Consider the following 13,708-nt stretch of genomic DNA (forward strand, 5'->3'; position numbering starts at 1 on the left):
AATGAATCAGCAACAGAGAGTAAATTGTGATTTTAATGAAAAACAAACCTTCGAAACTGAAGAGCATGCCAATTATTTCTACAGATTCAATAGCGGTTCAATTGATTCCTGGAGCAGTCAATAACATCTTATCACTTAAAAACAAATATTAACAACAAATCATTTGATAAGAGGGAAGAATCCAAAACTTTTGGTAATCTCTGATATGCAGTGCGAGAACTATACTTTGAGATCCCTTGCATCAATGCATTTAAGAAGACTTTAATGGGTCTATTGAGTAAATATAAAAAATAACATAAACCATTTTATTATACCTCTTTGTATGCACAACATCAACATGCAACAAATCTCACTCCTGAGAAGATGAAAAATCTAAAAACTGAAACTGAACACCCAAAATGGAATATGGGAGCTCGAAGCATCTGAAATCTTTGGCTCAATCCACCATATACAAAACCCAAGGAAAATATAGTTGCATTAAATCATCAAAGTACATAATAATGATACTACTGCATCAACAATGTTTATCTACGCCTACTAAGAAGCTGGATATGAAAGAACACTGAGGAAGCCAAATAGAAATCATGAAAAGAACTTAAATCAAGAACTGAAGGGTAGTATACTCACTTATTTACCGACAATCAGCAGGTCTGAAAATTTCAGAAAACGCAGTAGGTGCGGGCGGAATGCTTCCCTTGCTATCATCAAAGTTTATTGAGCTATAATCGGAGCCATCCGTAGCTTGCCACTTCTTTACCATCTGAAAAAGGGGTTGGCTGCAATCAATACCCAAGTACTCATCTTGGTCATCATTTGTGGGCTTCCACTTCTCGACTAGTGGGGACAATGTATTCACTGCATGGCCCATCTCGGGTCGCTGGTTGGGGTCTCTCACAGTGCAATGCCCAGCCAATTCGGCGATGACGCGGATGCTCTCAAATGTCTCTTCTGTCGCACCAAGAGATGGGTCAATGGCTTCGAAAAGCTTCTCCTTACTTGACTTGATTTGCCAGAACCATTGAACTAGATACCGACTGCCCTCAGATCGGTCCTCGTCTATTGCAGCCAATCCAGTCACCAGCTCCATCAACACTACCCCAAAGCTGAAGACATCGACTTTGGTTGTGACTTTCCCAGTTACTGAAATTGGATCAATAAGCCAAATCAAATTTTGATCAACAAGAAGATTGGGTATATAAAGGTAACTGGTGAGGTTTAGTAGGGAAATGAAAAGTGTCATACTTAAAAAATGAAGTTGCTTATTCAGAAAATTGTGTGCAATGAATTAATGCATTATTAATATCCCTTGTTTCCAAAGATGATGAAATAACCACCTGTTTTTGTTTAAAAGTACTTATATAAAAATATTTAAACCTGGAAAAATAAGAATCAGCCAAATCTCATGTGTTTACCAAACCCATGGAGTATTTGAAATAAGAGTTTTAGGTCAGTGCACAAAACACCAATTATACTGATTAAAATCATGTATAAATTTGCATAACTTTCAGAAATACAAAGAGACTCGAAACATCAAATCAGATCAATTAGCACAAGGTCAATAATTGTCCTAAGATCGAAAGCGAAAATCTAATCGTTAATATAAGTCAGATCCGTTGGTCTCTCTCTTATCAACCCTGTACACCGATCTCGCTCCCCCACTCAATATAAAAACAATTAACTAAAAGCTTGAATTGGAATGTGAAACTAACAGCTTGAACTAGAGATTTTGAGTCAAGACATAAATCATAAATGATAATTTAATATTTTGATATATCAACAGTTCTCTTACAATTCAAAAGCACGATTGAGTTGTAAATTACCAACAAACCAATGAATGAAAGCCAAGAAAAGAAAAAGAAAGGAGAGAAAATAAACAAAATGCCCATAAATTTTAATTTTCTAGTTTATCTGTAGAAGTTCAGAGCAGAAATACCATGTTCCAACCAAAAAATATCAGAGACTACCATTGTTGTTCCTATAATTTGGTAAAAATTGAATTCAATCACCTTTTGCAAAGCTCCCATGTAAACTAAGCAATGTTTATGTCCTCGGTTTAAATAAAACAAAAGAATACTTATCCATACACAATAGAAAGAATAGATGTGAAATAGAATTACATACCAGCATATTCTGGTGCTAAGTATCCAAAAGTCCCAGCAAGTCTGGTCGCCACAGAATGCTTTCCATCAGGCGCAAGTTTCACCAATCCAAAATCAGAAACTTTTGCTCGATAATCATCACCAAGAAGGATGTTTGAAGACTTGAGATCCCGGTGGATGAAGCTCTGATGGGCCAAACTATGAAGATACTCCATTGCTCTGGCAACATCCAATGCAATGTTGAGCCTCCTCGTCCAAGATAAAGGCTCCAATTGCAGTTTCTTCCAGTGGTAAAGGTGCTTGCTTAGAGCCCCTTGAGGCATATATTCATAAACAAGAAGCCTCTCATTGCCTTCGACGGAATATCCCATCAGAGATACCAAATGTCGATGTCGAACCTTAGAAAGAACGGCAATTTCAGACTGAAACTCATCCAGTGCTTTGTTAGTAATCACAATAGCCTCCATCCTCTTAACAGCTATCAATGTCCCATCATCTAGTTCACCCTTATAAACTGTACCAAAACCACCCCGGCCAAGCTCATTATCTGGAGAAAAACTCTTGGTCGCATTTCGAAGAACTTGAACTGATATGACTAGACTCCCTGCCTCAATCACTTGGGATTCACTTGTCCCACTAATGTTTGTGCTTTGAGAACCACTAGCAATTGGAGTAAATGAGCTCATATCGGTACTATCTAAAACTGCTATCTTAACCCTATTTTCTGGGTCAGAGGGATCTCTAGGATGAACGACTGATTTTGGAGCCTGGGAAACACCCTTTTTCTTCCTACAGAAGCATAAATATATAAGAAGGACTAACACTGTAACCAAGCCAATACTTGCTGCTCCAATGCCTATTATTTTGTAAACATTCGATTTTACCTTAGAGTTAGTACCAGATTGGGAGCCGCTATTCGGGGTAGAATGATTGCTAGAAGGAGAAGGTGAATTCCCCGATGGGCTGTTATTCGGTGGTGGAGATGGCACAATTGGAGAGTCCAACAGAGGATTTCCCTTGGTAAGGAGCCTCACGCTAGGGCTAAATGTCGGTACTGGACGCTCAAAATTGTTATCACTTAAATTTAACAATCTCAGATTTTTCAAGCCAGAGAAATTCGTAGGGATCTGACCAGATAGATTGTTTCCAGCAAGTGTAATACTTACTAGAGAATCCAAATTCCCAATCGAAGGACTCAGCGTACCATTCAGCCTAGCATTAGGCAAATTTATAACAGAAACCTTCTGCCCATTACAAGATATTCCTAACCAAGAACTCATACATGGGTCGTTACCAGACCACGAAGTGGCAAGATTCAAAGGGTAACTAACACCAGCAAGGAAATCTAAAAGGGCAGTAACTTCGGGCGAGCATGGAATCCCAGGATCAGATTGACAAAACGAATTACCAGCGTAAGTGAATGTACCTCCAAACTTTGGAATTGGGCCCGTTAACTTGTTGTGATCCAATCTTAATGTTTGGAGTGGAAGAGTAGTTAAATTCTCAGGAATAGGACCCACAAGTTGGTTATCGTTAAGATCCATTTCGGTCACAGACGAAAGGTCAGCAAAGCCTACTGGTATCGTACCCGTGAATTGGTTTCCATGTAACCATAAAGATTTCATCGAGACCATTGACGCAACAATGTCAATTGTACCAGACAACCCAGTTCCAATCTGGTTATTCAACCACAGGAATTGCAAGTCCAAACGACGATAGCTCTCAGGGATCACACCAGAAAGCCTGTTATATGACAGTTTCAACGCTGTCAGAGACGACATTCCCCCTAAAAATTCCGGCATTGGGCCGACAAGATTACAACTGATCAAAGAAAGATTAGTTAACTGAGGTGAATTCTTTAACTCTGTGGGTAAAGACCACCCTGAGGTCTTGTTTAATGGGTTGTAATCCAAAGATAAGACCTGTAAATTACTGAGTCCAACGAAGAAATCAGAAGGAATTGTATCAAATTGATTGTGACCCAAATAAGCATACTGTAATTTGGATAATCCACTGAAAGAAGGCAACTTTCCAGTGAAGTTGTTCTTTTGTAAGCCTAAATTATAGAGCTGAGTGAGCTGGTTGAAGTTTTGTGGCAAAGGGCCCTTTAAACCTAGGCCTAGGACTTGAATTTGAGAAACCCTAGAACCAGAACAAAAGACATGGTTCCATGAAGGAGGTCCACATGGATCATTACCACTAGAAGTCCATTTCAACAGCTCTGGATTTTCCAATCCTTTCTCAAACTCTAACAGTATTTGAAGATCATTAGGATCTGTTTCACCCAAAACTAGTGAAGAGAAAGACAAATAGACTGTAAAGAGAATAAGCTTCATAAGATACTCTTTCATCTGAAAACCCATTTCAGTATATCAAAATCCTCATTTCCCTTGTGGGTTCAAGAAATCAAAATCCAAATCCAACAAAAAAAAACCTTAAAAGCCCAGTAAAGATAAAACCATAAATATGCAAAAGAAATGCTCCATTTTACTTTTCATTGCTAATCCTTCAAAAGCCCACCTCAATTCTTCAGTCTCCTTCCTCATTGCACTGCATCAAAATTAAAGAAAAATAAAACTTCAATCCCTGAAAGTAAAATGCAGAATTCTAAAACCAAAATATAAGTTGTAATCATAAAAATATGTACCTCTTATGATTTTCATCCGTGACATAACAATAGCCGTATATAATGGATCTTTTGTAGACATGTTCCAATACAAAATTCAAGGGTAGAGAGTGAGACAGAGAGAGAATTTGGCTACTGTTTTGAGTCAGAGCTTTTTAATCTTGAAAGTTGAAGTGTTGTTTCTTTTTCATTTTAGAATGTTTGGAATAAATCAGAAAGTTGAGTCTTTTACAGATTTCTAGAAATCCAGTACTGGTTGTCTACAGAACCTACTATTCTTAATAAATTCTCTTCCATTAAAGTAAGGGTACTGATATTGGCACTACCATGTTTTAATAAATGCACAAAATCAGCTTGTCTTTTCTTCTTGAATCGGCTTCTGATAGCTTTCTGGGAAGAATGAGTTAGCGCAATTATCAAAACAATGTAGTGCCGATATTAGCACACTAAAGTAAAAGAATACATCTTAAAAACAAGGCAAATGATGCTATGAGATGAATAGAATGAGAGATTGTCAGACTCAACTTAATTGGGCCTACCCAAGTGATTTTCAGGATGATCTGGTCCGTTCAAGTGGTGGGCCTCATATACAACTCAACTAAGCCTTTGTCCCAAACTAGTTGGGGTCAGCTAATGAATCCTTTAGAAAATTTTCATGAAGAAGGTGAAAGGATCTACGGGGCTCAAATTGACTAAGTCTAATCCTGACACTAGTTGGGTTCATTAGCCGACATATAGAGGACTCATATAGAAGCCCGGAATTACTATATGACCAAAAAGACTTGAATATAAACCATTGCTCTTTTCCTATTGGTGTGATTTGTAATAGGGCCCACTGAACGATTTGGATCTTTTTTAGATCTCTATGGAGTCTCCTTTAAGCCCATCTCACAGTATCATTCCCCAATAGTAGTCAAAACGTAAGACAATCCCTTTTCTTCAACTTGCCGCGTTTAAAGGATAAAGGCTAGCAACATGCATGCCACTAGTAAACAAAGACGCGTAAAAGCACTTACTGCAATAGGAAACACTCCACATATTTATTTCAAGTTTCTAAAATTAGAGAACATATTTTGTATGTGAAAATTCAATAATGTGTAATATGGCGAGAGATTTTTACGCTTTGGAAGATTTATTTTTCCTTCCAAGGAATTTTTTTCATATAAAAATAGTTTTTCTAAGAATTTTTTTTTTTACCGTAGGTCGAAAAATAGGTTGTTTGGATGTGGGGAAAACTTAAAATATCAAATGAGTGCGATTATCAACTATCAAATTATGCCTCATTTATAATAAGTTTTGGGCAGTGATAAATCGACTCCCCAAATTGATAAATTGACTCCTGATGTGTCTTTCTCTCTCCTCTAGGTTAGAGAGAGAAAGAGGAGAGAGATAGACACATGGGGAGTCGATTTATCGATTTAGGGAGTTGATTTATCACTGCCCTAAGTATTTCCTTTGTTTGGGCTTGGAAAAGCATCATTTTCTATACAATATATCGAACGCAATCGTGCATGATCATCGCCATAAATTAAGCCTATAATATGGGTTATATTCTTCAGATTGTAGTCCAAAACCGATTATTGAAATCTAGGATGAACGTTTATAGCTTGTTTTTTTTTTGGATTTTGGGAACCGATTCAGTCCAAAACTGATTATTGGACTCAAAACTAAACATAAATTTGAGTCCAAAAGTTAATTTTGGACTCACAATCATTTCATAAAAATTCAAAAGAAACATAGACTAAATGCAAATTTGAGTCGAATAATACGTTTTGAACTTATAATCAATTCTCAAAATCCAAAACAAACAGGGCCTAAGTGTAATTGTGAGACCATAATCATAATCAGTCTTGACTCACAATTGGTTCTCAAAATTCAAAACAAACCTAAACATATGGGACAAAACTTATCGGCGATTAGGATCAACACCGTTGATCTTATGAGCCTTCACAGAATGACATAGCGCGTTCAAGTTTTATGCCAAATGGAGATCTCATTCACAAGATTCATGAATCATGGGTAGAAAAATTAACAACTTAAAGGCATTTTTAGCACATGACCTTGAACAAAGGTCGACTTGTGATGGCAAACCATATTCATGGAGCCTATTGCCGTACTGGGCCGGTCGGTCCATATGTATCCTTTTCGGGCCGAAATTGGTTGATCATAAGTTGAATTGCAAGCAGTGCAGGGCAGTTCCTTATTGGAAGGTTCAACATGAATCCTGGGGATAGTGTGAAGGAAAACAATGGTTGAAGTTGCAAATCGGCATGATTCTTGATCGGAGGGTTAGGATCATCCTGTGGAAATGATTTTTGGTGCACAACTTATCTGCGTTGTGGCCCAACAAATGAACGGTTTGGATCATCCTATGAAGTGGGTCGTACAATACTTTTTGAAAAATACTGGACCACACAGATTATAAAATCTCTAGATTATCATTGAAAACGGTGGAACAGTGGGTGGAAATATCATCTCTTATGAATGATAACGTGTGAGATTTATAATCGATTTGTGAAACTAGATTGTAAGGCACACGTTTGTCGGTCTACTACAGAAATTCGTTAACCAGTTTTTGTTTTGACAAAGGGCATGTTTGGATTGCAAGAAAAATATTACTAGTGGGAAATCTTTTTGTTTTTCGTGATTAATTTAGTTTCTCAAGTGGTGAGAGAGGGTGGTTAGGAGAAGTTGAGATTTGAGAGGGCATGAATGAGAAGAGGGTGAGAAAAGCCTAAAAAACAAGGAAACAACCGAAAATATGATTGATTTTTCCTTGTTTTTTAGCCACTTCTCGAACCCGTGCTCCCCCTCCTCAACTCCTCTTTTACAATTGTTGTCCTAAATATTTCATAGAATAAATTTTTTATGGTAGCCAAGCATGCCCTTAAAAGAGGGTCATCCAAATCAAGATGTTAAAAAAAAAAAATCTTTTATACACATAATTTTTTCCGAAAAAGATCGCCACACCCATAGTTAGCAAAAAGTTGCTTTAAAAGAAAAAAAAAATGCCTTCTGTAGGTTCGCCATTTAATATTTAGTTTAAATATTTTACAAAAAAAAAAAAAAAACACATTTTTTGGCTAACTTCCCAATTTTATCTTCGCTATATTTTCTAAATGTCGAAATTTTAAACATATTTAGTGCATTTTTTCATGTTTTGGTTGCCAGTTAATTTTTTCTCCCAGGGAGTTTTTAATCTAAACAGTGAAGTCAACGGGATTTGCTAGATTTTTTTTTTTCCTACAATTCCAAAATTCCCGCCAAAATTTAGGGGTGTCATTACCAAATATGGGAAGGGAGGAGAGAGAGAAAAAGAGAGAGCATCATTCCCTAGGAAAGAAAAAGAGAGGACAAAGAGTCCATGTCACCATATAAGCAATCATTACGAGTGTGGGATTAAAAAAATTCTAGTGCTAAAAGGCAACCAAACATGGAATGGGACGAAAATTTTACTAGATTATTCCTAGGAAAAAAGTTTTTACTGGCAACCAAACAGATTACTGACCATTTTTTTACTATGTATTTTTTAGCCAATACCCGAATTTTCCTCATCCCATTTATTTCATTTTTTTTCTTTTTTGCCTTGTCGCGTTTTGCTAACTATGGCCACACCTCAATAGATAGCTCATTTTCATCATTCAATAGAGGACCTCGTGATTCTCCAACCCCACCACCAACACAAGGTGTTTCTTTTGTTTTTATTTTATTTTAGTTTATTTTGCATGTAGGATTAAAGTAAGACAATCTGAATCCATAGCTTTGTCCCTGTCTATTTATGGGGCCTCATCTCTCTTTCCATGAGCTTTCATTTCTAAGCCAAAGAGCTTAAATAAACTCAAATGGTCAGCATTCAAAAACCCCACCTCCTTTTTACCTTTCAGCATGATTCTCCTAAAGCATAGATTATCATTGTCATCTGATACTGATGAAAATAAAGGAAAGATTATAATAAAAGCACCAACCAGTGTCCTGAGTCATGCTTTTTTAGGTACCAGGTCGGTGCTAAAACACCCCTCTTTCCCATTGAAATATCTAAGAAATCCTTGAGCTCTACTGTGTCTGGTGTAGTTTTTTTTACTGCCAAAAAAACAAACAAATCTCAGAACCCCACAAAGATGGAAAAAATGACATGTTTGGCAACCCTGAAAAATAATTTCATGGAATATTGGTCAGCCCAATTCTGAAAGAGGAGGATAGAAAAACAGTGAAATTGGGTTTTTGTTTTTCCTATCTTTCATGGGCTTTTCATGCCTCCCTGGCACTTACCCTCTCAAATCTCTTCCTCTCTGCATATTACTCAAAACTGGTCCCACTAATATTCCATGAAATATATTCTCATGGTTGCCAAAGATGCCCTAAAAGAAGAAAAAAAATAATGAATGTACTTTCAACTTGGTCAATTTAAGCCAGGTAGACCCTTTCACCTTCTTCATGAAAATTTTCTAAAGGATTCATTAGCCGACCCCAACTAGTTTGGGACAAAGGCTTAGTTGAGTTGAGTTGTACTTTCAAGTGATCGAATATCGCGGTGCAGTGTGCCATAGTCTGGTCATTAGCCAACCCCAACTAGTTTAGGACAAAGGCTTAGTTGAGTTGAGTTGTACTTTCAAGAGATCGAATATCACGGTGCGGTGTGCCATAGTCTAGTCATAAGGGGCCATGTTCATAACATGGGTTTCAGGTTAAGATCGATTTCCCCTGTCGCCATTATTGGTAACCCTTTCTTCTTTTTATCCTTAAACTCGAGAAAGTAATCTTAAGTAACCATATGTTGCAAAGACCGACGAATTATAAGCTAATCAACCATTCATTTTAGACCTGTCATTGCTAACATAATTGATCCTAAGACATGCATACTGTTTGTAATGATCACTTACGCCAAAAGTTCCTTGAAAAAGATTACATGAGATCATTCCTTTTATACATATTTATGCCTGTATCTATGCATGTAATGTATGTATAAAAGAGCAGAGAATTGGGTGTATTAGAATTGGATGCCAACCTGTGACTTGGTGTGGCTTTGGCTGATTCCTCTCATGGATATGTGCATGGGCCAGTGCTCACATGGTCAAAAGCCCACAAAGACTCAGTTTTCCTATGTCTAACATATGCCAGCTAGTTTATTGAAGGTGTTTGCCTCAGTTGGGCCCTTCTGAAAATATGAACTGCTTTGGCTTTTTCGATATTCCATTCAAATCACTCTCAAGCTCTTAACATCATTCTTCAGTGATTGATATTGCCCTGGAAATGAGTAACATTAAAATAATAACTTAAAAAAAGAACTCAATTATGACAGGAGAATCATTGATCAGAGAAGAAAGCACTTTAAATAAGGTAATGCAACTGAAAGTTCAGACAGAAACAAAAGATAAATGTCTATTTTGACCAAAACAGTTCTTCCTACAGGTAAGAAGAACCCGGAATTTACGGAGTTCAAGACTAGTGGATTTTCCAGGCAGGTAACTAGAGATGTTTTTATGAAATGCCATTTGCTTTGTTTCAGATGATTTTATAAAGAGCAATGATCCAGTTTGCCACATCCCCATTACAATATAATCAGGTACATGGGTATTGCAATTAGGTGGACCCAAACTTTGATCAAATCCAGGCCATTCACATGGTGGACCTCACCTTGGTCTCCAAAAACCCCATATAAAGGCCAACTGAATGATCCTAAGTGTCTGACCAGGCCTGCAATTGGGGAGTCTAGAAAGATATTGGCAACAATCCACGTTCAACGGCCACGATAGATTTATTCAGATCGTTAGAATAAGATCATCAAGATTTTTGGGCCATGGGAAATCCAAGGTGGGATCCAGTGATCCACCAGGTGGATGGTTCGGATCGATCCATGTAGGGACTACCTCATGCAATACAGGTGGGCCTTATTACATTATAATGAGGATGAACAGTATTAGAAAAAAAAAACAGGAGATGCAAGAAATTTCCTCAAATATTTAAAGCAACTACACTTAATTATCTCCAAACCCCCACCAGTACAAGCGAACTGGCAATGGGCTCACCATCCCTGATCATTTTCTTTTCTTGGAGGCTAGCTATTTGATTCTTTAGTGTTGCTTTCAGCAGACAAAACAATATGCGGTTGAAATTGAGAAATAAGTCTGACCGTTAAGTCTGCAAACCACTATGTACACCCTATTCAAGCTGCATCAGTGCCAAAACCTGCTAAATTCTTCTCTTGGCCTTTTCCCAAAAGAACAAAAGATGGCCCCATGGATCTTTACATATTTCAGTCAATGAACTGATCCAAAATGGATCACAGACTCACAGTACATTTTTCACTGGCAATGCCAGCCACTCAACTGACCAGGTCATTGGTTTAGTTGGGTCATTGATTCCCAGTGAAAAATTGAATTGGAAAAACAATGGCCTGGTCATTTCAAATTTTTATTGAATTGGAACTGATTGGACCAATTCAATAAAAAAAATTTGAACAAACCTAAAGTTGATTTAAATGAATTAGAAACTAGATTAAGAAAAACAATTCCTGCTGGAAACTCAAAATCTCAGTTAAAAATCACACATTCTTAAACTAATTATGATATAAAATAGCAGTGGAGAGTATTAGTAAAAATATTCACAAACTGTAATCAGCATAAAGGTGACTCAACAAAACTTGATCACAATCAAGCAATTATCAAGGATGTGTTGGGGTTCCACGCAAAAGCAATAGTCCCACATTAGACATGTGAGGTGGATGTGGATGGATTATAAGGGAATGGGCACCCTCCCTCTAACAGCTAGCTTTTAGGGGTGAGTTCTACTGGTTGGATTCCCTGCAAATGGTATCAGAGCTCAGGGCGTGGTAACCCCGGTTTGCCTCCGAGGGCGAGAATGTCCCTTGGGGAAGATCTCGGAAACCCCGGTGTAGTTATCTTCCCGGGAATGTACCTTGGCTCGATTTATTATTTTACTTTTCTGTTTAATTTGTGCACACAATCGGATCGGATTGCCCCTAAAAGCTAGTTGTTAAGGGGAGGGAACCCATCCCCTTATAAGCCGATTCACATCGTAACACTTTTCCGATGTGGGACTATTTTGCGCTTTCACGTGGAACCCCCAACAATCTCCCCCTCCACGTGGAAGTAACGTGGACAATCTTGCCCATCCACGCGGGTGCTACGTGGGAACTACAAGATCTACCCCGAGGGATTTTTCTGTCCTCGCAGGCATTACCGGGCTTACCGAGATCTTCCCCGAGGGAAATTTCCATCCTCGGAGTCTAAACCGGGGTTACCACGGCCCGGCTTTGATACCACTTGTTGGGACTTGTTAGGCCTAAAATCGGTAACAGATATGACAGTGACGTAAGAGCCGAGCTGGAGGACCCGAGAGACCGAGGTGAGGGAGCTGAGTAGCTGAGCCCTGCGTAAAGAGCAAACGAGGTCAGAAGACCAACCCGGAGTGTTACTCCGGACAGGCCCTTCGACACTCAAGTCAGTATGAGCAGGAGTGCAGAGCTAGGTTTTAGAGTGGTGGGTAAGAAGTTATTACCCTGTTTATGAGCTTTGGAAGCCCTTTTATAGAGAAAAATTGGGGTAGTTGGGGAGTTAATGCTCCAAGACAGGTGTCGACCAGCTATAGGTCCAAGTTCATCTACTCTGAGGTAATTACCAAACTACCCTTGCTGACGCAGGGTCTGCGGTGGGCCCCCCTCAAGACACGTGTCGACAGCTAATAGGCCGGTCTGCAGGGGGCCCTCCTCTAGCCACGTGTCGGCAGCTAATAGGCTGCTGTTTTTACACCCCATCAGGACTGTTAACATGGTAGAACTCACCCCTAAAAGCTAGCTTTTAGGGTTAAGTTCTACCCTGTTAAGAGTTCCAAGAGGATGGGAGGCCTCCAACCATTGGAGCTATGGCTCTGGTCTAATGGGTCACTGTGCTTTTGCAGCAACAACTGCGACACTTGCAGAACACCCCCAGCTGACAGGGAGGGATTCTGATCTTGAAAATTTGAAATTCCCACACCTTATAGATATTTATCTGTTGAGCAACATAGCGGTTTCAATATGTGAAACTACTTGGATCTAAGGTGTTGTGAAACTACTTGGACCTAAGGTGTTAATGAAAAGTAAAGTACTTTATTAAATGGGGTTTGCTAGGGACCCTCGCAGAAGGCATTTCTCGGACCGGCTGTTGCATGAGAGAGAAGCAATCTCAGAAGAAGCAACAGGGAAATTACGCTAGCCCCAATGGGAGGGGAGAAGTAGTGAGAACAACACGAAACTTCTAAAGTGACCGTCATTCCTTTCTAATCACGAGTAATTTTCTAGAAGAAACAAAGGAGACTTGATTAACTTATGCCCTAGTGACGAAGAGTGAGTATATGGTGGCCACGGGAGTGCGTGACAAACGAAACACATGCATTGATGAGAGAGTTTGAGATCATGACAGAATATCTTTCCCATGGATTATTTCCTATGAGGAACATCCAACATCACATTGATCTCACCTTGAGTTAGTATCACCATAACAGGATTAAATTGGGAGATGAACCAAAAAAGGCCTTTAAACCTAAAAAAAAAGGTTGTATGAGTGGCTTGTAATATCATTTGGACTTCTCAAAGCTCAGAATAATTTCAATTGGATGATGAAACAAGTACTCAAACCATTTCTCGGCTGGTTTTTTGTGGCATATTTTGATGATATATGCATTTATAACCACAAGGAAGATGAGCATATCATCCAGAGAGAGATCCTTAATGTCTTGAAGGAAAATAAAGTTTTTATAAATCTGAAGAAGTGCAGCTTTATGACTGACAGAGTCATGTTCTTTGGTTATATTGTTAGCCCCTCATGTATCCATGTTGATGAGGAAAAGGTGAGGGCTATTAGGTAGTTACCGACATGGTTTTAAATTTCGGTCGGGACCGAAACGAAATCAACCCGAAACCGAAATTTCCGAAATGTACCAAAATTTCAGCGAAATAATTGAGAAATTAATTTTATTTTAATGC

The 13,708-nt window shown here is 38.5% G+C and overlaps 1 protein-coding gene across 1 annotated transcript; it reads right to left on the minus strand.

Moving 5' to 3' along the window:
* Positions 1-278: 278 nt before the first annotated feature.
* LOC143863807 (receptor protein kinase TMK1-like) lies at positions 279-4,506 on the minus strand. The gene is made up of 2 exons (XM_077374575.1): positions 2,122-4,506; positions 279-1,140 (listed from the first exon to the last, which is right to left on the minus strand). The coding sequence occupies exons 1-2, from the start codon at positions 4,460-4,462 to the stop codon at positions 632-634; spliced, it is 2,850 nt and encodes a 949-aa protein (XP_077230690.1). The 5' UTR covers positions 4,463-4,506; the 3' UTR covers positions 279-631.
* Positions 4,507-13,708: the final 9,202 nt, after the last annotated feature.

This window comes from Tasmannia lanceolata, unplaced genomic scaffold (genome assembly GCF_043159265.1).
Source record: "Tasmannia lanceolata isolate RefF3 unplaced genomic scaffold, GAP_Taslan_0.1 ptg000044l, whole genome shotgun sequence".
Lineage (NCBI taxonomy): Eukaryota > Viridiplantae > Streptophyta > Magnoliopsida > Canellales > Winteraceae > Tasmannia > Tasmannia lanceolata.